This window comes from Maniola hyperantus, chromosome 20, assembly GCF_902806685.2.
Source record: "Maniola hyperantus chromosome 20, iAphHyp1.2, whole genome shotgun sequence".
In the NCBI taxonomy this organism is placed as follows: Eukaryota; Metazoa; Arthropoda; class Insecta; order Lepidoptera; family Nymphalidae; genus Maniola; species Maniola hyperantus.
Genome location: NC_048555.1, coordinates 12,534,185 through 12,558,054, shown reverse-complemented (window position 1 = coordinate 12,558,054; position 23,870 = coordinate 12,534,185). Strand labels below are relative to the sequence as shown.

Genomic DNA, 23,870 nt, shown 5'->3' with positions numbered 1-23,870 from the left:
TGCCTCTATTGGCGGACCGCCACTGTTTAGTAGTTATAAAGTTGTTTTTATCAAGCAATAAAAATAGACAGACATTGGGGCCGATTCTCTGGTACACAATCTCTAAACTAAACTAAATTAACAGGTCTAAATCTAGTGCTTTCCTTTTCCGCAAGCAACATTATGAAAGGGATAGCAATAGATTTAAACGTGATATTTTAGTTTAGTTTAGAGATTGTGTACAAAGGAATTAGCCACAATGCTTTTAAACAATGATTGTTTCTCGCACAAATTACCTACCTTCATACAAAACATATTTTTAAGTAGGTAGGTAGGTATATGTAGATTTTCAAACGTGTTCGATAAAAGTGTCAAGGCCGCGACAGTTCGACATGACATCGATAACTCCCTTTCCACGACTCACGTCACACCCCGATTGCCATGTCCACCAGTCGCGAACCATAGGTAGACTTTACTTTATACAAATACTTGCTTATGCTCGCGACTTCGTCTGCGTGGACTGCATAAATTTCAACCCCCCATTTAAACCACTTAGGGGTGGAATTTCGAAAAATCCTTTCTTAGTGGATACCTACCTACCCACTCTTTACAAAAACCACACCCTCCAAATTACATGTCAGTCAGTCAGTCAATCAGGACTTTAAATTATATATATACAGATAGGCTGTGGTCAAAACACTATTTACAAAAGAAGAGAAGGCCCTGGAGTTTTCTCAACCCTATGGTTGGGAAAACGCCAGGGCCCCCTGCTTATAGGGGCCCCCAAAATGCAAAAAATAACAAACCCAGTAGGTACCTAAATATAACTGTTAATGCCTCCAGTTAAATGTGAGTTAAACAGATTTAATATGCCCTCAAATCGATAAACATTTTTTTATTTGCCCATTGCTCTCTATAATGACGTTTATTATTCAATTCGATTCAAATTTATTTCCACAAAAATAATGCTTAGGTACATTATGTCAACTTTATTCTAGACAAAAATATGATTCTTTAATTCATGTGCAAAGGAGTGCTTAGACACTCGTACTAAGAAGATACCTAAGTCACAGCACTCATAGGTATAATGAACAGACCTAAGTTAAAGTAGGTAGGTAGGTACCTAGGTATCTTGTGTTACGAGTGTCGTCAAATTATCATGCTAAAAATATAATATCCACTTTAAATTTTAGCGATATTCACTGCAGTTGAGAGATAGGTAGGTACTTATCTTGCAAATAAAGGAATAACATGTTTCGCCACAAAGTCATCGAACCGGCCGCGGAGTGAACCTGCCAGGCCGCGTTGTTTTATCAGTGGGATTTTGATTTCATCTACCATAAATTCCGTGTGGATTTGATTATAAAAGATGGCTGTAGCTATAAATAAAGGTAGGTACATAACATAATAATCGTTATTTTTTACGTATATTTATGGTTTTATAGGTAGGTATATCTAGTTAGATAAATATTATTATCGTATAAAATAAATGGTTTCTAAATTGTGCTCATTACAATTTTAATGGTAAACACTTACACAAGACACGGGTCTTGCGCCGCAAGTTATAAACAAACGTAGTGATTATATACTCTTTGTTATAAACCGTTAACTTTGTTACCTACCTACTATGTTGTCTAGGTTTCATAATATATACTTATAACTACTCAACAAGATTTTTAATATAAAACCTGCATAAATAAAACATCTTCTAAAAACATACCTATGTACAGTACCTAGCTGTTAAAGTTATGTATTTATAGTCAAGGTCAACGTTCAAGTGACCGTCCTTGAATAATGAAAATGATAACACTATATGTTTGAATATTTTAAACCTATGTTGTATAGATATAAGTACTGCATGTACCTACCTAGCTATTTATAAGTATAAGAGAGATGTTACATGTCACAATCTGCCATGCAATGACGTACAATATTAAAGTATGATGATGATGATGATGCTGGAAGGGTGTTCCAAATCTTAGCGGTTCGAATCAGAAATGTTTGTCTCCATGTGAGGTCTTACATGAGGTCATGTAAGACCTCACATGTGGTGGTGTGAGGTCATGTGTGATGTGTATTGAACATTTGGCCCACTTTTTATTATTAAATATTGAATTATTCAGGCGTATACATAGTGGCTGCCAAACGCACGCCGTTCGGCAAAATGGGTGGTATGCTGAAGAATATACCCCCATCGGACTTATTGGTCGTTGCTGCTAAAGACGTCTTGAAAGCTGGCAACGTCGCTCCCAGCGTGGTGGACACTGTCAATGTTGGGATTGTCAATACGGTAAGTGTTTGTGCCCTAATCATTGTCTCTCATTATATAGAAGCGCAGCATATAGTACGCGGCCAAAAGTGATAAACATCGATCTTTAGAAAGAGACAGCAAATTTTGTAGAGCACTGTCTCGGTCGTTGAAACCGACAAAGCGTCATATGGGTATCAGTGACCGAGACAACGCTCTACAAAGATGAAATGTCATTCTAAAAGCCGATGTTCATCACTTTCGGGCGCGTACAGTACTTACCTATGGTTGATAATTCGGTGTGATCATCATCCTGTCAGTAAAATGTCTTCTCAGACCTGGGCGCGTTTGGAACCCTCGTAGCGTTAGTTTTAAGTTTGCCTAATTAATTATCACCATTACATCATAATAAATCCAATAATTGACACTCAAAAAGTGTACAAAAGTATAAGTTCTTGCATTTCACGAAGGCCACTGACTCTACGTAAGGTACACTATATGTGTGCGTCTGACAGCGCTTGCTCGCGACTGATTGGCCCGACATGCACGCACACTTACGCAATGACCATGTAAACGACGTTACCACAAGGAAAGTTCACTAGCCTTCGTGAATTGCAAGAACTGTACCTTAGTGTAAAAGTTTGACAATGCGATCTTTTTTCAATAAATTCAAAACTTCACATCATTTTCAGTTGAGCGGCAGCTCCGACGGGTTTTTAGCTGCTCGCCATGCGTCCCTCAAAACTGGGATCCCTCAAGAAAAACCCGCTCTTGGAGTGAACAGGTTGTGTGGATCTGGTTTCCAGGCAGTGATCAATAGTGCGCAGGTAAAATTTTCTTGAAGTAAATATAGTACGCGACAAGTCGAGATGGCAATCGGGGAGGGAACGCACCGCTCACCCGCACAGCCCCTCGCTAACCCGTTGCGGGCAAGTGCGGGTGACGTCCCCCTGCCCCATGCTCCAATTGCGATCTCGACCTGTCGCGGACTATAGTTCTTTCAGTAAAATCCTACTCGCATGGACCTTTTTAAATTTTATTTCAATACTAGATGATGCCCGCGACTTCGTCCGCGTGGATTTAAGGTTTTTTTTAAAACCCTTGGGAACCCTTTAATTTTCCGGGATAAAAACTAGCCTATGACCTTCCCCGGGACATAAGCTAACTCTGTACCAAATTTCATCAAAGGCCGTGAAAAGTTAGCAGACAGACAGACACACTTTCGCTTTTATAATATTAGTATGGAAGTATGGATAAATGAAGCTCAGAGAAGGTCTGAATTTTTATATTGCTATAAGCCAGTGGAATAGGTAGGTACTCTGAGATCTATAGAACGAAGTTACCTACCTACTTTGACTTTTCTCAGAATTTACTAGTTATTAAAAAAGGTAAGACATTTATAGCGGAGATATAAAACTGTCTCGTTTAGGTAAAGGTTAAGGTAAAGCTTTAACTTATTGCCAAAATTCAAAAAACTCTAGAGCCTACCATATAAAGAAAGTCTGCTGAGAGTCAACTGGTACATTCAACTTAGTAATGACACAGAATATTATAATAGTAGGTACCTACTAACGTGTAATTTTTGATTCATTTCTGGTCTTTACCTGCTAGCGATTTAAGGGGATTCCAACATCAATGGATTCATATCCAATGGGAACATACATAGTTCTAAACTCAGATTGCAGAAGTTCTATTACACTTTTAGGACATCCTAACGGGGGTAGCTCAAGTTTCTCTCGCCGGTGGAACAGAAAACATGTCAGCTGTCCCCTTCTTAGTACGAAACATCAGGTTCGGCGCACCCTTGGGAGTCAAACTAGAATTCGAGGACTCCCTGGTGAAAGGGTCTTTGGACACGTACTGCAATTTCACGATGCCACAGACGGCGGAGAATTTGGCTGAGAAGTATGGCTTAGTGAGAGGGGAGGTAGACGAGTTTGCTTTACAGTCACAGAAGAAGTGGAAAATTGGTGAGTACCAACGGAGGCGTGACAGACAGAGTGATGAGAGACACATATGTATTTTTGCATATACCTATAGTATTCATCATCATCATCATCAGCCTGTAGACGTCCACTGTTAGACATAGGCCTTCCTTAAAGAGCACCACCACACCCGGTCTTCAGCCTTCCTTATCCAGCCTCTTCCCGCCAGCCTCTTTATATCGTCGGTCCATCGTGCTGGAGGGCGTCCCACACTATGCTTGCTCATACGCGGTCTCCACTCAAGGACTTTCCGGCTCCAACGGCTACGACTGGCATGACTTGCCCACTGCCATTTCAGCTTGCTAATAGTTTGGGCTATGTCAGTGACCTTGGTTCTCCTGCGGATCTTATCCCTTAGGGAAACTCCTAACATAGCCCTCTTCATAGCTCGCTGAGCGACTTTAAGTTTGTGAACAAGGCCGTTTGTCAGTGTCCACGTTTCAGCACAGAGGAAGAACAGACTATAGTATTAGTATGGTTTTATTTCTACAGCTCAAGACAGCGGGGCGTTCCAGGCAGAGCTAACCCCAGTGACAGTGAAGCTGAAGAAGCAGGAAGCGATTATGGACAGAGACGAGCACCCTCGCCCGGACACCACCATCGAAGCCCTGCACAAACTTCCCGTGCTTTTCCGGAAGGGAGGGGTGGTGACTGCTGGGAACTCTTCGGTATGATGTCTAACTACAACTAAAAACTGTAACGCGGCAGGAAGTAATGTACATCGGCCTTTAGAATGACATTTCGGCTTTGTAGAGCATTGTCTCTGTCACTCAGTCATACCTATATGACATTTTGTCGCTGACGTGGACTGTGCCGGTTTCTAGTGGGTATACTGTGCCGGTTTCTAGTGGGTATACTATGCCAGTGAGTCCACATACACGCTTTTGTGCATGGCGGGGTAAACTGCTCGGCTGGTCGTTTGTGGGCGTGGATCCGAGTGTCATGGGCATCGTCATTATTGTCAACCGATAGACGTACACTGCTGGACAAAGGTCTCGTGTAGGGCCTTCCACATGTTTCAGTCTTGTGCTGCCTGAATCCAGCGGATTCCTGCGACTCATCTGTCCACTAGTCGCTATTCTAACGCCTTGGGACCCCAACGTCTAGATATCGACTTTTCGAACTCCATAACAGGGGATACAAATAAATTATTAATTTAACAGGGTGTGAACGACGGTGCAGGGGCGCTAATCTTAGCCAGCGAAGAGGCGTTAAAGCAACACAATCTGACACCTCTCGCCAGACTGCTTGGCTGGTCGTTTGTGGGCGTGGATCCGAGTGTCATGGGCATCGGTCCCGTGCCTGCCATTCAGGGGCTGCTCGCTGCTTCGAAGTTGACGCTAAATGACATTGACTTGATTGAGGTAATTATACAATTGCCTACGTTTTATAAACTTAGATATTTTTGAAAATACCTAAGAAAAACTCTTCTAGCTTCATTTGCTCAAACAAAAAGTTTTACTAGTTGTTTTCCCTTGAACTAGTGGTCAAAGATGAATGAGGATCTCAGGCTTGGAATATTAATTATTTCGACTCTTAGGCTAATGAATTATCAAGTTTTAGTTATAATAAACTGATGCAAGGGGAAAAATTAAATGCCAAAGTCAGTCCTCCATCCTACTCACATTCCTAAAAGATTTGTTCTTTACTCAGATCAACGAAGCCTTTGCAGCTCAGACGCTCTCGTGTGCCAAAGAACTGGGTCTAGACATGAGCAAGTTGAACGTGAATGGTGGAGCAGTCGCCATGGGACATCCACTCGCTGCGTCGGGCGCTAGGATTACTGCTCATCTTACTCATGAACTGAGGTAACTATTTTTTTCTTAACTGACCCAAAAATATAAACCAGGTGGCTTCTCGCAGAAATGCGTAAGCGCCACCCTATGCACGGTGAATACTTAGTACCTTCCAGTCGATCGAAACGTTTTTAAATAAATATAGTTACTTTTGTCGACGTAATGATCTGCGATTCAGCCCGCATAGCGCTGTGGCCTAAAGTTTAATAAACGCCTCTCTTTCTAACGCGTAGACTCTTATTTCGCTCTCTCATAAGTGACAGCTGAGTTCAATACGCGATAGCCATCAAAGGGGCGCGCCCGCGCCACATTTTCCCGGGTTACGTGACCAAGTAAGTCTGGCACAAAGAGTAAGCACCTGCTCCCCAATTGTGTAAGAATAACCATTTCATGGCTATCGCAATCGTCAAGAAATCTGCCCTTTGATTGGCTGTGAAAAAATGTAAACAGCGAATTAACCAATCAAAGGGCAGAATTTCTTGACGATTGCGATAGCCATGAAATGGTTATTCTTACACAATCGGGGGGCTGGTTTAGCTAAGATGATTTAAAAAAGGGCTTGCGGAATAATTAACAGGCATAATAATCAAAGATATTTATAGGTACCTATGCAAAAAGAAGGTACTAGGGACGTTTGTAAATAATTGAAAACATGTTAATTTTTATTACAGGCGGCGAAACCTGAAGAGAGGCATCGGATCAGCCTGTATCGGCGGTGGTCAAGGAATTGCGGTGCTGATAGAAAAAGTTTAATTATTTTTAGTTTAATGTTACTTTATTTTAAGCCGAATTTTATTTTTATTAAAATTGTTATCAATAATATTAAAACGCAGTTTTTTTAAAACGTCAATATTTTAAGAATATTGAAGGCTGAAAGAGTTCTTATGACTTCATTGTAGTTTAAATTCTTAAAATTCTAAAAGCAAGAGTGGTTTTATAGGTACCAATCTGAGGATTTATGTACTTAAATAATATCAGGACCCTTTTATTGATTAAAGCGTGTCTTATGAGATGAGCAAACAATTTTTTCTCACAAATTACGACGAAAAATAACTACTTATTTAGGTACAATCATAAAGATACTGCGGCGAAGCCCAAAGGAGGGTTATTATCAATTTAAAGTCAGCTTATTTACTTTGGCATACGGGGTATCACTACTGAATCGCTAGTTTCGGCCGGTATATAAATGCGACTCACGGCCAAAAGTACTAAAGTTGCGATGCAAACGCGCTACCAAGTAATGCGACCTCCCTACATCACCATTCGGCGGCGCGCCGCGCAACTCGTCGCGTAGCGACTTTGCTCGCCGAGTTCGGTCTGCACTGGCTCTTACAGTACGTAGAAAGTACTATTCTATATTCTGTGGTATAATCTAGTTTTAAATATGACAAGACGTTCTAAAGTGTAGTAAATAATTTGATAATTTTATCAGTTACCCAGCTATTGCCATGGCACTCATGCGCAAAGGTGAGTTTTTATTGATAAGATTTAGAACCAATAGTTCCGATTAGGTACCTATTATCTTTAGTTTGATAATAATAAGATAACCAACGAAACGATAACATCCATTTTTAAAATATCTTTAATCAAATTGTTTTCTTTTATAAAAAGTCATTGTATTACGCAGTTATAGTGATAAATTAATAATTTATTTTATTAGAGTTCTCTGTTTTTAATTACACTATGCTACCACAGACGAATAACAAAAACTCGTGGACCTTTTCAGCAGTTTTTGTAGTTGGCGCGAAAAGGACGCCATTTTGTAAATATGGCGGTTATCTTCGAGAGTTGCCAGCTTCGCATGCCTTCGCCGCTGCAGCAAAAGATGCCTTCCATTCTGCCAAATTAAATCCTAATTTGGTAGATTGTACTATAATTGGAAACGTTAATTTTGTAGGTGTTTTAGTAAACTTTTCCACTACAAATTAGTAAATTATTTTGTTTAGCAATATCATAGACTATACGCAGAATCTTAAATATATAAAAGGAAAAGGTGACTGACTGACTGCCTGATCTATCAACGCACAGCTCAAACTACTGGACGGATCGGGCTGAAATTTGGCATGCAGATAGCTAAGAAAGGATTTTTGAAAATTCAACCCCTAAGGGGGTGAAACAGGGGTTTGAAATTTGTGTAGTCCACGTGGACGAAGTCGCGAGCATAAGCTAGTAAAAAATATATAGACGGATCCTCATCAACCTAAAATCATAAAATTGGAGCCAGTGATGTACGGTACCACGGAACCACTACTACCGTAGTAGTGGTTACACCGGACGCTTCTTATTTGTTGTTTGAAGATGCCTAACGGCTAGATTTGTTTTCATTTTTAAACGGCCTGTAATCTGTATTCAAATTCAAATGATTTATTCAAAATAGGTAATAAATTACTCTTTTTGATGGTCAGATGTTGGATTTGTAAGATTTAGTGATAATAATTATTACGCAAATTTAAAACTAAAGCTACGAGTATCTTAAAAATATTAAATTTTAGGTATTAAAAAACTTTTCAATTTTAGCTTAGCCAATGCGATGGAGGCAAAACATCAAGGTATTGTGGGCTTTACGCAGGGGTCCCGATTAAAAGACCTGCCTTAGGAGTTAACAAAGCGTGTGCCTCCGGTTTACAGGCTATCTTATCTGGCATAATGGTAAATTATTTCCCTTGAACTTTACTACGCTTAGACTAAAATAGTAATAAACTTTTTTCGCATAATAATTATTATTTTTAGGAAATCTCAACAGGTTCAGCGAATATATGTCTAACAGGAGGAACAGAAATAATGTCATCTCTCCCTTTTTTGGTGCGAAACGTCAAATTTGGGTCTACTCTCGGAGTACCATATCATTTTGAAGACCATATCAAAAACCAAGTTCCTGATAGCTACACCGGTCTTACGTTGCAAAAGATAGCCGAAATCGACGCAAAAAAATATGAAATAACTCGACAAATGGCTGATGATTTTGCATATAACAGTCTTTTAAAATGCAAAGCAGGTAAAAACAAAATAGTTAATGCATTTTTAATTAATTATAATAATTTTATTACGGTAGGTACAACTCGAAGTTTTTAGTATGGCAACATCAGCAAACAGAGTACAAATGAAGAAATAGATGGAACAGCCGCAAGCAAACTTATTAAAAAAATTAAGCCAGTAATTTTGTCTTTTATAATGATTTTGGCATGGTGTAAGATACTTAAGTACATACGAGTAACCTGCCTCAACGATTAAAAGTTCAAGATTTTCACGTGATTCCCAAACGGCACACAGAAAATATTGCAAAAATCCATTGTACCTTAACTAGGTACTTGAATCATAAGACTAGTATAATGCCTTTTAATGACTAAAAAGGTTAGGTACTTTAATATTCTCGATTTTAAATTGTAGCATCAACCAAGATTCTCCAAGACGAGCTGACGAGTCTAACTGTGCAATATAAGAATAAGGACATTTTGGTGGACAAAGATGATGATGCGAACTTAGAGATGAATAATTTCATAACAGCACCACCAATATTGTCAGATGGTACCGTAGTAACATCGCTAAACTCATCGGCAAGTATCACCATAGCAGCCTTCACTTCTCCATCCGATAAGATTTTATCAATTTTTTTAGCTTCTTCATCATGCAGGTTTGACTTGGCACCAACTTTGACAACACATTTTAACGGCCTGTTCTCAGGCCCCAGCGGACGGAGCCGCGGCACTAGTGCTAGCTGAAGAGGAGGCGGTACGAAGACACGATATGATACCATTGGCGCGGGTAGTCGCACACGCTTGTGTAGGCGTTGACCCTTATACGGGGCTCGGAGCCGTAGCTGCTGTGAGGAAGCTTTTAGATGTAACTGGGATGAAGGCTCATGATATCCACATGTTTGAGGTATACATTTTCAGAAGAAACTGTGAATTTTCCCATTGCTGAGGGTTGTGACCTCTTTCATTAACCGGGTATCACTTTCAGATAAATGAAACATTCGCCACTCATGCCCTAGCCACGATAAAGAAGTTGGAGTTGGATGAACAGAAGGTTAACGTCAGTGGCGGAGCGCTAGCACTCGGCCATCCTGTGGCCGCTACCGGGGCGAGGATGGCCGTTCATCTTGTACATCAACTTAGGTATAATCTATGTACAAAGGAAAAGCTGACTGACTGATCTATCAACGCACAGCTCAAACAACTGGACGGATCGAGCTGAAATTTGGCATGCAGATAGTTATTATGACGTAGATGTAATTTTTTAAGGTTTTTTATTTTTTATTTTAGGCACCGAAAAGCAAAACGAGCCATTGCTGCATCAAGCTGCGGAGGTGGTCAGGGAGTAGCTATAATGTTTGAATCAATATGAATTTGTTGTTATTAGAAGAAAACAGTAGGTATTCAATTATTTACAGAATATTATATTATGAAAATTAAAATATTATAAAGTAGAAAATCTTAAAATAAAAATAAAATTAATCTTACAAGATATCTACACAGTCCATACAAAATGATTTCTCACGCGTCATTTTAACTGGCCGACGTGACTATGGGTCAACTGTCATGTCAAAAGTACGGTTCGCCTTTAAAATAAGGACTAAAATCGTACTTTTGACATGATAATTTGACACAAAGTTAAAATGGCGCATGAAAAGCTATTATTATGGATTCTGTAATGGATCTAACTTGGTTTTAAGTCCACAGACTAATGAAAAAATGAAATGCATAAGTAAAGTCAACATCGCATCTTTTAGTTGGTAGAGCAATCTGCTTCAACTTGTTCCACTTTTTGACGGCACATGTCCTATCTACCTTTTCCTTTAGTCTATGGTGATAGCTTACATAGTATTTGGATACATTTAAGTATTGTTTTCTAGTTGCAAATCTATCTCTGGCAGTGTCAAAGTGTAGAATGGGAATATTATCGGGTCATATTTATATCATACTAGCTGATGCCCGCGAACCTAATTCCACGCGGGTGAAGGTTTTTAAAAATCCTGTGGGAACTCTTGGATTTTTCGGGATAAAAGTAGCCTATGTCCTTGCCCGGGATGCAAGCTATCGCTGTACCAAATTTCGTCAAATTCGGTTGAACGGATGGGCTGTGAAAGGCTAGCAGACAGACAGACACACTTTCGCATTTATAATATTAGTATGGATATGGATTGAAGCGTAAATTGTAATTGGTAGGAATGCTAATTGCTATACATAACGTATGCAGATGTTCTATATGCAGCCCATTACCAGTGCAGTATGAAAGTTGCAATATTTGTCATGTCAATTATTAGCATTACAACCAAACTAATACTTCCTATAGCAAATATTTCATAGTCATATTGTTAGGTTCAACAGATTATGTCAGAGTTTCTCCTTTTGTGACCTGGAACAAAAAATTGCTATTAAGTTTTTAACCATTACATCTTATTAGGTTCTTAAACTATATAAGGAAAAGCTGACTGACTGACTGATCTATCAACGCACAGCCCAAACCACTGGATGGATCAGACTGAAATTAGGCACACAGATAGCTATTATGACGTAGGCATCCGGTAAGAAAGGATTTTTGGTTATTCATCACTGCACTCATCCGTATTCGGTTCGTATCCGTATTCCGTGATTCTTCAAAGTGGCCGTCATACAAATACGTACACTCGATTTGTATTTTTTGACGGATTCGTAAAATCACGAATGAGTGCACAAACGCCCTAAGAGGGTGAAATAGGAGTTTTTTTAGTCCATATGGACGAAGTCGCGAGCATAAGCTGGTGTACCTAAGAAAAACTTTTGAAAATAATGGCTAAAATGTTGCATATTATTATATGAATTTTGTGGTTATTTGTTTTAATTCACTTTCAATAGTCATTTAAAAATTCTGTGGGAATGCCATGATTTTCCAGGATAAAATGGAATCTAACTCTGGAATGCAAGCTATCTCTTTGGTAAATTTCATCAAAATTGTTTAAGCTTAAGATTTTTAATGGTGATATTTCAATGGTACTGATTCTGAACACACCTAAATTTTCGAGTATTCACATACTTTTCTTATAAATGTAAGGACAGTCTCAGTTTGACAGTTTTAAATTTAATTTAGAGCTGTCAATCCTCATGACTTAAGCTGCTCGAGCCTGTAGCATGAACTAAAATTTAGAGTTGTTAAATGTAAAATTCATCTTCCATCCTTTTTTAGCTTTAGCAATGTTAAAGAGAAAATCATGCAGATACTCTAAATTTAGTTTAGAGAAAGACAGCAGAATCGGCGCCAATGTGGGTCTAACCATCCTAATATTAATAGACTCTATTGCGGAAAATTAAAGAGTTCCCACAGTATTTTTTAAAAACCTAATTCCACGTGGACGAAGTCGCGGGCATCGGCTAGTAACAAAATAAATACATACACAAGCTTCCAAATAGTCAATCTTTCTTTCCAGTGAAGTTAATTTCTCATTCAACGTGGCCAGGCGTGATCTGCAGGACATATCTGAAAAGTTTTCTCACTTGATACAACTGATTTTCTTTTCCATTGCATTCCTATTCCTAATTATTGCTGAAGGTTGTGACCCTTGCTATTGATCACACCAAGGTTAGGGTTTTATTGAGATAATAATGTGATGGTCCCCCAGATTCTGCTTCATACAACATTAGTAAGAATACTTTTAGTTGTAACAAATATTGATTGCGAAAAACCTGCATCAACCATTATTATTATAATTACAATTGTTGTGATAAGCTGAATTTATGCTATTCTTGATGCAGAAGTCACGGGCGGCATCAGCTAGTATTGTTATGAGGATTTAGTTAATAATTAATATCTTTGACTAACAGGTTTCTAATAATCACACCTTGAAAAGCTTATTAAAGCCTCAATAAATATGATTTGATACGTAAACAACTGATAATATAACAGTTATATAATATAACTTTTACTAAATATTGGTTACTTACCGAAGGAATTAAGGAAATCCGTAATTTTCTTTATGCTTCCTGTGATCACTTCTATGTATTCTCTATTTGCCCAATCTTGCTGGATTTGTTTTTGAATGGTTTCGCGAGGTGGGGTCGACATTTTATATGAATTTAAATCGTTATTCTTAAATGAATACACAAAAATTTTGTAAATATTAAATAATTGTTGTAAAATACTTTTTTTTTTTTTTTTAATTTATTTTACGGCCCTGGATAACAGTTTGTAAATTACTAAAATATAGGAACCTATCACAGACCAACATATATACACTGTAGGTAGTCTGTGCAGACCAATAACATAGATACCTATTCAGTAAAATCTTTTTTTTCTGGTCGGTGACTGGTGGATAGAGCATAGATATGGCATAGATTATCTACTATTGGGATAGAGTAATAAAGGTAGATACAGGAACGTTTTCTTTCTCGTTTGCACTAAAAAGAGAGCACAAATAAAGTTACTAATGTGATAAACAGAGACGCAGCTAACCTATTTTTTGTCCCTTATCGTGTAACTGGTTTTGTTTTTTAAACAATACATACAAGAAATTGCAAAATTGCGAATTCGTGGCGTAATTGTATTTCTCATGAGTTATTTACTTGTTTTCACATAAAAAACGTTTAATACGACTACTAAACAATGGTAATAATTGTCATGTTATTCATCGTTACGTCGTGCTATTGCTACCTCATACGCGGTTACACAGTACTTAAATCTACCTATTATTCTATCTACGGTGGGTATTTACAAATCATTTTTTTTTATTGGTTTTACGGCTCTGGGTTCTAGCTTTTTTGAGTGTTTTTATTTTTTTTAATTGCTTTTCCGGCTCTGGATTCTAACCTTTTTTTACTGGTTTTACGGCTCTGGATTCTCTTGTAAATAATCCGAAGATAAAAACATTTTAGCCTCACAGACGAAAAGCCTAGTAAGTTAATAGACCGACTTGGGCAGGCTTGGCGCAGCGTCTTTTATTTTACCTTTTCAGTTTATAAACGTAAAACTAAAGTCAGCAGTCAGCATCATATATTCAATGTACTCTGTGGTCAGCATTGACCTTGACCCTTGGCCTTGCAATTTCAATTTGACAGTTTCACTGGAGTAAAATAATATGTATTCTATGGTTTCATATTTTTCAAAACAGCTGGGAGCCGGCCAAATTCAATTTATACCGGTGATTTATACAGAACTCTTCAATAAAAAATGGATGAAATAGAATATAAATTAAAAACTAACAACAGCGTTCTCATAGTCAACGCAATAGACAAGTTGTTATCGACTATAAAATCCAAGTATAAAGTCGGTGAACGACAGAAGTTTGTGATCGAAAATGAAGAGTTAAAGTTCTTGAGAGAAAAGTGCTTGGCTCGGGAACACATGGTTAGCCTGACGGCGTGCCAGGGTCTGCTGGCCTTAGTGGAACTCGGAGTTTTGGAGATAGCTCACACGATGTCTACAGTAGTTACCTTGCTTCCTAGCACGCAGTAAGTTTTTGGTTACTAGTCATTACTGATGTTTTCAGTGTTTAACTAATTAATGGGGCTAATTCCGTTGTACACAATCTCTAAACTAAACTGAAATGGCACGTCTAAATCTATTGCCATCCTTTTCTTAATTTTGCTTGCGGAAAAGAATAGCACTAGATTTAATCCTATTAATTTAGTTTAGTTTAGAGATTGTGTACAAGACAATCGGCCCCATTGTAGTGATAGGGATAGATTTTATTAAGTAGGTATACAAGATGTTTAAAAAAACCTGCTGCAAATCTTAAGAGCCTTCAAGACTGTCAAGCGGCTTGATGTCCACCCTACTGGCAAAGCCGTGCCGCCAAGAGATTAAGCCGTACCGTACCGTACCGTTACGATGCCGTGTAGAAACCAAAAGAGTGTGGGCATACCCCTTCCAGGTTAGCCAGCTTCCATCTTAGACTGCATCATGCCTTACCACCAGGTGAGATTGCAGTCAAGGGCTAACTTGTATCTGAATAATAAAAAAATCTCCTTCGTGCCCTCTCCTTAAACTGGTGAAGAAATATTGGCACAACTAAAAGTCATTATGAGTTGAATTTGAAAAATTGCCTGCGTTTGAGACAAAAATGTATATTTTCCCCAGTAACTACTCAGCAATAATCTCCACCATGGCTGGTCTGCTGGTGCTGGACCTCAAGTCCAGGCTGGTGCCGGGGCAGGCCTACAAGTGTCAGTTCTCCCTGCGCTCCCCCCGCCATCCGTTCATCACTGTGCTGGAGAAGAATAAGGAGATGGAGAACGATGTACTGGCTCAGATGCATGCTCTGTGCACACACCCAGACTATACGTACGTTTGTTTTTATTTATTTTGTACTTGGTGATGCGTAGCCTAGATCTTTATCATAGATAATATAAGGGTAACTTGTAACACTGTTGCAAGTTATCTTGCTTTCATTTTAGAAAGTACTGTTATAAGTACAGCTTATCACTACCCTTATTATTATAAATGCGAGAGGTTCTCGTCATATGGAATGGTGATGTCCACCAAAACCACCCTCGACTGTGCCCGGTCCATTACCACGATGTCAGGCTTATTCGCTAGAATAGTCCTGTCCATGATGATGGACTGGTCCTAATAGAGCTGGACTCCGTTATGCTCAAGTAATGGTACTGGTGTGTTCTTGCAATACGGCAACCTCTCATCCAGGAGACCTCCACATGCATTTATTTATTTATTTATTTATTTAATTTTTTACATCTTATTAGAACGGCAGTGCCACTTACACAAACTAGATAATTAATAATAAATTTAAATACAAATAAAGGTACAAGAAAAACGACATAAAATACAAAACGATAATGCATGACTGCACCGTCCAGCCCAAGGTCCATCCTGATGGAATTGCTGAACTCAGTGGATTTATTATTATTATTTATAATAGACTAAGCAGCTTTCACTGCTGCAACATCATATTAATGATAAGTTGTTTAACTTGTTTTCAGAGTATCATCCAACAGCCTAGAGCTTCTCCGGCCAGTGTTCCTGTGGCTGGCCTGCAGTCCTCGCCGCAGCAGCGTCAGGCCGTGGCAGCTGCTGCTCAGTCTGCCGCAGACGGATGCTCAGTTGCAGCTGCTAGTGGCTTGTGTCACTTGCCAGAGGGTGACTGACACTGTCTTGTTCTTGTTGTTCATCATGAGCAACCCATCACAGGCTCACTACACAGCATGGGTCTCCTCTCAGAGTGAAAAGGAAGTCTGCCAATTGTGGAATGGCAGACTTCACACACCTTTGAGAACATTATGGAGAAGTACCGGATTTAATTATTGTACCGGATTTCATAAAAATCAGCTAAACTCTTGGGTCGTGAAAAGCTAGCAGACAGACAGACACACTTTCGCATTTATAATTTTAGTATATATATAATATACTTGCTTATGCTCGTGACTTCGTCCGTATGGACTACAAAAATTTCAAACCCCTATTTCACCCCTTAGGGGTTGAATTTCCAAAAATCCTTTCTTAGTGGATGCCTACGTCATAATAGTTATACGTTATTATTCGTTATTGCGTTTATTATTTAATCAAACAGATGAGACTGAGGGCACGATGCGTTGCGGCGCCGCACCGCAAAGATTTCACCGTATCAGCGGGCACACGAGCGCTGCGGCGCCGCCGCAACGTTGGACAGTGCCCTTCCTTGTGACGAACAACAACAACTGTTGTGATAAACAACTGAGCGGTGCCGCTCCGACATCGCAACGCATTCACCCCTCCCCGCCTCGTCTCTGTGGTTGCAAGTCCGGTGCGGCGCCGGAGTGCATCGTGTGACATGCCACAGATATTTCTATGTATAAACAAAAACCTGATACCAGATCATCAGTTTGGATTCAGAGAGAAACATTCAACTATTGATCAAGTACATAGAATTGTTAACACCATAGAAAGAACAATTGAAGAAAAGAAAGTTTGTTCCACGGTATTTCTTGATATTGAAAAGGCTTTTGATAAAGTTTGGCATGAAGGTCTTATTCATAAAATTAGAAACGAGCTACCCAAATCATTCGCAGATATCCTGGAATCATACATAACAGATAGAGCATTTAGAGTAAGACAAGAAGATGCCTACTCTGAGCTTAAATGTATAAAAGCTGGAGTTCCGCAAGGGAGTGTTTTAGGGCCGGTCCTGTACCTATTATATACCTGCGATATTCCAGACCTTGAAAACAATACTATTGCCACTTTTGCTGATGATACTGCCATTATGGCCGTAGGAGGCACACATGAAGAGGCAGTGGGTAACGTACAAATAGCGCTAAATAAAGTCTATAAATGGACTAAAAAGTGGAGAATAAAGCTAAATGAATCAAAGTCAGTTCATATAGATTTCACAAATAAAACAAAAAAGTATCACGCTGTCTTCATAAACGACCAAAAAATCTCCTACGTGGATACAGCTAAATACCTTGGTATGACACTTGATGTGAAGTTGCGCTGGAAAGCTCATGTCAAGAAAAAAAGGAAAGAACTTGATATAAAGTATAAACAGATGTATTGGCTACTTGGTAGATATTCCTCGCTGTCAATACACAACAAGATTCTTTTGTACAGACAAGTCCTGATGCCCATTTGGACTTATGGCATACAGCTGTGGGGCTGTACCAAAAAAAGTAACATCCAAATCATCCAACGGTTCCAAAACAAAGTACTCAGGAATATTGTAAATGCACCCTGGTACATCAGAAATGATGATATTCATAGGGACCTTCAAATTGAATACGTCCATAAAGTTATCACCAAATCTGCCAAAGCCCACGACTATAGGCTTCACCACCACGTTAACGTTGAAGCAATCCAGCTGCTTGACGTAACGGAGTCAGTGAGAAGACTAAAAAGGACCAAACCTTTTGAGTTAGTGTATAGTGATTAGTGATAGTGTACATAGTGTAAGTGCTGAAAGAACACGTGAACAAAGTGTCATATCTCAAATCAAGAAAGACTAAGATGCGTCAGTGGACAATTTCTTAGTATATAAGATAATTTATAAGTTTAGGTTAAAATAAAATTACTTATTAGTCATACATTAGGCTAGATCGTAATATAATTGAGTAGCTAATTGGCACTCAACAATAAGGAAAAAAAAAAAAAAAAAAAAAAAACAGATATTTCTATGTAAGACGACGCAGCGACACCGCTCCGGCGCCGCACCGCCGCCGCAACGCATCGTGTGACATGCCACAGATATTTCTATGTAAGACGACGCAGCGACACCGCTCCGGCGCCGCACCGCCGCCGCAACGCATCGTGTGACATGCCACAGATATTTCTATGTAAGACGACGCAGCGACACCGCTCCGGCGCCGCACCGCCGCCGCAACGCATCGTGTGACATGCCACAGATATTTCTATGTAAGACGACGCAGCGACACCGCTCCGGCGCCGCACCGCCGCCGCAACGCATCGTGTGACATGCCACAGATATTTGTTCTAACGTTTTAATGCGCTCTAACGTTTTAATGCAGAAAGAACGGCGGATAAAATAAGGTTTGTTCTGTTAAACTTATTTTTCTACTTACAGATATGTAGTGAAAAGGAGATAGAGTACGCGTTAGCCGCTTACTCGGCAGTAACAGATGCAGCTATTTATCAGCAGAGACGCGAGCACGTCGTTGCGTTTCTGCCCGTGCTCGCGCGGATATGTGGCGAGTTAGTGACGCATGGGTAAGTGGTATATATGTATAGTAGATGGAGAAATTCGTTTGTTTTTTCCGGTTGCTTGTTTTTCATAATTCTGAAACTTAATGATGAAAGGTGATGAGAAGTTTACTAATCTTAATTATTGAGAAATAGTTTAAATTTAATTGCAGCAAAATCAAAGGAGTTTAAGCTTGAATAAATACAAAAAATAATTTCATGTCTCCCGATAACTTCAATAAAAATTTAACTTTATTTCTATTTAATTCCTCTATAGAATTCTGTTGGGGCTGCCAAGGGATTGTGTCATAACCCACATTATTTTATTTATTATTATTTTATTTATTTTATATCTAATTAGAACGGCAGTGCCACTTACACTAACTAGATGATTAATAATAAATTTAAATACAAATAAAGGTACAAGAAAAAAGACATAAAATACAAAACGATAAAAGATCAAAGAATTTTGAATATGTACGCTGAGAACATTGAATGACATATTCATGCAATGCTCTCAGCGTACTTCAGTAACTCCCGAACCAGTATTATAGACCCATCATTAAATGGATCCCATTGAGCATTATTGTTCAAAAGCGCGTTGAATGATGCTAATGAACGGGGTATAGGTGACATAGATCTAGCAACAGTGCGATGATGTGGGACCACGAAAAGTTTATTTTTTCGTGGACGAAGATTACTGTTGGATTCAGGGACACGTATGCGACACACTTGGTCATGAAGTTCTGGAGCATTAACATCTCCTCGCAAAATTTGACACATAATTTTGAGTTGGTCGCAAATGCGTCTGACCTCCAGGGAGTTGAAACCTAAGCAACCTTACAGAAATTTGGTTGCTTAGGTTTCATGTGGTATGGCAGTTCCCACTGACTGCAATTGTTATTTTAACTCGTGTTTGTGTATTAGTCGCGACCCGCGCGGCTGCTACAGCCTGGTCGAGCGTTGCTTCTCGCTCGAGGCGCCGGAACTCAAGAGCGTGGCGGGCCTCACGCTCATGCTGCTGGCCCACAGCCTCACTCACACGTCCGCTCTGTATCTGCACGAGCTGTTCAATCTGTGTGAGTCTCATCTCATCTTCTTTCTTCTATGGGGCCGCCCGCCATGTCGGAGGAAACAAGGGAGGAACACATAAAAAAAAAATAAAAAAATGGGGCTGTGCAGATCCTTGGATTCCGTGTATCACTTCGACCGTCTGCGATCCATTCTGATCGCCACCAATTTTACAGTTCCGTGCCATCTTGTATACTTGTGTCAGGTACATCAGCACTTTCCTGACTGGAATTAGAGTAGCTTCCTCTGGGTCTACGATGTGTTTGCTACGTTCGTGCATTTGAGCGGGGGAAATAGCAGATTATGTACATTGGAGTCTCGACAGACTTGACAAATTCTGCAGATGTCTGTGCCCTGGAACTTGTGTGTGTATTTGATTTACGATCCCTTACCAAAAAAAACGGGACAGCTACGTCTCAAAACATGCATAAGATGGGGCTTCACTAGCCATGGTACTTAGTTGCTAAAACCTTTAATGGTAATTTCTTTTACAGCAGTTTTTGAGGAAATTTTGTCTAAAACACACTCTCTTGAGTGCCCCTAATTTTCTCCAGCTCCTGGCTCCCTAAATTTTTTAGTCAAAATTTAAATATGCCTCGTCGTAGCGGTAACAGATTTGTAATAACATTTTGAAGATGGTGCAATTTAGTGTCCCTCTGGAGCAGTATTTTTTTTGGTTTGCAGGTCTGAACATAATCAGCAAATACGAATACTGCAAGCTATGCTTGAACTCATTTGTAGGTCTCTCTCTACAGTGGATCCATCTTCCCTCATACCTCACTAATAACGCTTTGAAAGTCGCTTCAAAAATACTAGATATTCACCAAAACGATCAAAAACATGACACCGGTCTTTATATGGCCAATCTTAAATCTAATACAACGTTTATAGAACTTGCTCATTCAGATAAAAGTTTATACATGTATTTCAAGTTGTTAGAGACTTGGGAACGATTGAGGGATAACCCGGACAAGTTAAAAAGTTGGTTCGATACTTTAACAAGTGTAAATGATCAGTTGAAGTTGGAACTGTTTACTTTTTTTGTTGGGGTAGTAATGGATAGATGTGGGGAGGAAGAGGTGACGTTAAAGGGGTTGAGGGTTATAATAGACTGTGTGAGGGTCAAGAAGGAGGTGTCGGTGTCCGTGCTGCCGGTGCTGCTTTACAAGATGGCGAACGATGCGAGACCCCGCGTGAAGCTGGAGTGCTTGAGGGGTCTGCCGTTGATGGCCACTACTAAGGTCAGTAGTTTTTACTCAGCTCCGTCAATCGTTCGCCAGTTCGCCACTTCATGATTGACAGAATTGACTGAACTTATCGTCTGATGGATGCCTGAAGAGTTCCGAGAATGCAAATACTATATTTTGACGTCATCAGAAATTTAACGTGGCGGGAGCAAAGACATTTCAAATTCTTAAGAATCCCTTGGGAACTCTTTTAATTTTTAGAGACATGTCCTTTGGGGTGCAAGATATCTTTGTATCAATTTTTGTTAAAATCGATTAAATGGATGGGCCCTTGAAAATCCAGCAGACAGAGAGACAGACACACTTTGGCATTTACAATCTTATTAGATGACTAGCTGATGCCCGCGACTTCGTCCGCGTGGAATTAGCTTTTTTAAAAATCCCGTTGGAACTCTTTGATTTTCCGGGATAAAAAGTAGCCTATGTCACTCTCCAGGTCTTTATCTATACCCATGCAAAAAATCACGTCAATCTGTTGCACCGTTGCAACGTGATTGAAGGACAAACCAACAAACAAACACACTTTCGCATTTATAATAAGGGTTACTGATTAGATATGGATATGGATTGTGAGGTAAAAGTTAATTAATTATGCGATTAACATAAGTTGTTTACTTCAGGAAAATGTCCCAGCGTTGGTTTCGATTCTCAACAAACTGAAAGCCAATAAAGGCGTCCCGACGTCGCTCCTCATCATGCTGTACACGAGACTTGCGGAAACACAGGTAAGAAAGAAAGAAAGAAAGAAAGAAAATGCATTTATTTGTAGTTGGTGTCACAGATAAAAACAAAGTACAAATGTAACATTTTCATCTGTGACACCACCCCAAAAATGGGTGTACAGCTCTTACGTAGCCGTATTTGTTTTGTTTTTGTTTTTAGGGTTCCGTACCTCAAAAGGAAAAACGGAACCGTTGTAAGGGTGGTAAATTGGGCGGAATAGAAATATACCCGGATACGGAATAATCTACCACCTTACAAAGATTAGAGGAAAAAAAAAAATAATTTACTTGATCTATCTACCTAGTAAAGAATAGAAGCTAGCCGTCGACTCCCTTGTAATGTATATGAGGTGTTATAAATGAAATTTGCTAGATGTTAGGCAAAATTGTTTTTTAATGTAACTTTTACCGGGGTCGCTTAATACATAGTGATGGCTAATAATGCTTAGTTATTCTAGCTTAATGCCAAGACTTAATTTAGATACATTAGAATGCCTTAGGTAGATAGTACATAAAATCTATGTTTTAAATTTAAGATGCCATTGGCATGGAATAGACAATGACACAGTAAAATTCATAAAATTGTTTCAAAATAAAAGCTCAGTAGTAAAGACAGGGTTCTTACTGTACACATACACTAAGAAGGTTCACTAAACTGTTCCAGGATACAAACATTTGCTTACTTGTAGGTGCGAAGACTGCAAGGTAGCTGGACGGCATCGGCCAAGCTCCCAAAACTCGATTTAACTTGATTCTTCACAACCGAAATGTTTCATTACAAAGATTTTCACCAAGTCTTATCCATAGAATTAAGTTGCCAACGTGAATGTACAAAAGAAATAAATACGGAAAACGAAAGCGAAATACGAAAACCGAAAACTAAAAACGGAAACGCAAACGGAAACCCTGCAACAAAGAAAAACAAGATTATAATTTGTGCTGTGTGAAAATTTCGACACGTGGAATTTTCCCGATCAAACACAACTCACCTATTGAACTCCTGGCCACCAATGGTTTGCAGGAGTCCACCCACAACCCATTATCCTCATTTATTTGGGAAGGTAAAATAGCTGGAACTGAAAGGGAAATCATGAAATTAGGATTTTCTCTAACCAAACCGCCATTTTGTCGAATCCACATTACTTGATTTTTCACTCACCATAATTGATGAAACATTGAAATACGTTAGGATGACTAAATTTATAACTATTGTATTTTCCCAGGCGAAGCCATGGGCGAAAAGGAGTGAGATTTTCCTGGAACGAAAAAATTCGTCTTCACATGTTGACTCCAGAAAAATTCTAAATCTCACCAATCGGTGTTGCCAGACGCAACCCGAGTGTGGCCGCTCTCATTTAGTTTGATCATGAAGCCAATTCATTTTTGAATATTTGCGGAACCTAAGGATATATTATAAGAACCGTTTTGTTAATGACTTAACAATAAACAAATGATATTATGGTTTTATTTAATTATTTTGTTTTATTTTTACGACAATTGACAACGAAGCAAACGCCATCTATTGTGGCTCGAATGAACTCTGAACATCGACCCACGCGTAGTTCTGCACCTTGATGCTAGGTGGCACCAACATACTTTGAACAAAATAGATTTTTATTAAAAGCGAAACGCTAGTTAGTAGTTCAAAATTTACAACGTCACAATACTTCCCCTCCTACGAAAAGGTTCAACAGGTTGAACCACGCTGCCCTCAGCGTCATCCAACAACTACTAACAATTTGCCTGAAACAAACAAAAAAAACACAGAAGTTACGCGTGAACGCACATCTACTACTAACAAGGAAAATTGTCTAACAAAATAAATATACTGAAAACAGTGTAAGGTTTTATACATTATACTTAACTACACAACCCTAACTTCTAAAAAGAATATATACAAAAACTTCATGGTGTCTAAGACACTTGAGTGGAAACAACTTGGCATCATTCTTCAGCTGACTGATAGAATGCGTCTAGGCCTACGGTGGTTCACTCTTTTAAACTACCATCTTAATATTTGTTACTCAACAAATACGGAAAAACTGGTTGTGAACGGGTCCATCTGATATGGCAACCGTTCTCTATCCCATTCGGAAAAATAAAACCGAATCAAAATCGGAATATGAGAAAAAAAAAAAAACGAAATAACTCTCCTAGAAAATAGATCTCGGAACAGAATCGGAAAAATAACAGAAATGATCCATTATCTAGAAGGAAAACGAAAA

The 23,870-nt window shown here is 39.1% G+C and overlaps 4 protein-coding genes across 5 annotated transcripts in view; 2 read left to right on the top strand and 2 right to left on the bottom strand.

Moving 5' to 3' along the window:
• Positions 1-23,870, bottom strand: part of ND-B14.7 (NADH dehydrogenase (ubiquinone) B14.7 subunit) — a 158,794-nt gene that overhangs the window by 55,284 nt on the left and 79,640 nt on the right. The gene's annotated exons all lie outside the window — the stretch shown is intronic.
• On the top strand, positions 1,210-13,122 carry LOC117992057 (uncharacterized). The gene is given in 15 exon segments (XM_034979710.2): positions 1,210-1,370; positions 2,103-2,269; positions 2,920-3,054; positions 3,933-4,197; positions 4,705-4,880; positions 5,376-5,576; positions 5,866-6,020; positions 6,680-6,777; positions 7,735-7,901; positions 8,526-8,657; positions 8,739-9,003; positions 9,396-9,562; positions 9,690-9,887; positions 9,969-10,123; positions 10,271-13,122. Coding segments are annotated over 15 exon segments (2,385 nt in total). The 5' UTR covers positions 1,210-1,348; the 3' UTR covers positions 10,353-13,122.
• HSPC300 (haematopoietic stem/progenitor cell protein 300) lies at positions 10,384-13,062 on the bottom strand. Its single transcript, XM_034979714.2, has 3 exons — positions 12,926-13,062; positions 12,379-12,461; positions 10,384-11,363 (listed from the first exon to the last, which is right to left on the bottom strand). Exons 1-3 carry the CDS (start codon positions 13,044-13,046, stop codon positions 11,337-11,339), a joined length of 231 nt encoding a protein of 76 aa, XP_034835605.1. The 5' UTR covers positions 13,047-13,062; the 3' UTR covers positions 10,384-11,336.
• LOC117991709 (focadhesin) overlaps positions 14,034-23,870 on the top strand; it is a 26,775-nt gene continuing 16,938 nt past the window's right edge. The window contains exons 1-7 of one of the 2 annotated variants that reach the window (XM_069505414.1): positions 14,034-14,428; positions 15,057-15,260; positions 15,917-16,073; positions 18,490-18,632; positions 19,533-19,684; positions 20,361-20,917; positions 21,544-21,648. In XM_069505414.1, coding sequence (XP_069361515.1) covers positions 14,148-14,428; positions 15,057-15,260; positions 15,917-16,073; positions 18,490-18,632; positions 19,533-19,684; positions 20,361-20,917; positions 21,544-21,648 — 1,599 coding nt within the window. In that variant the 5' untranslated portion in view covers positions 14,034-14,147. The remainder of the gene's footprint in view (positions 14,429-15,056; positions 15,261-15,916; positions 16,074-18,489; positions 18,633-19,532; positions 19,685-20,360; positions 20,918-21,543; positions 21,649-23,870) is intronic. The other variant, XM_034979309.2, reaches the window with a different exon arrangement.

What these genes read in the sequence shown, in the direction of transcription:
- HSPC300 (XM_034979714.2), bottom strand. Translation starts at nt 13,046, where the DNA reads ATGTCGACCCCACCTCGCGAAACCATTCAAAAACAAATCCAGCAAGAT. An exon ending in GGATTTCCTTAATTCCTTCG is followed by an intron (nt 12,462 to 12,925) that starts GTAAGTAACCAA and finishes AAAACTTTTCAG; the next exon opens with ATATGTCCTGCAGATCACGC. An exon ending in TTGACTATTTGGAAGCTTGT is followed by an intron (nt 11,364 to 12,378) that starts GTATGTATTTAT and finishes TTTTTGTTCCAG; the next exon opens with GTCACAAAAGGAGAAACTCT.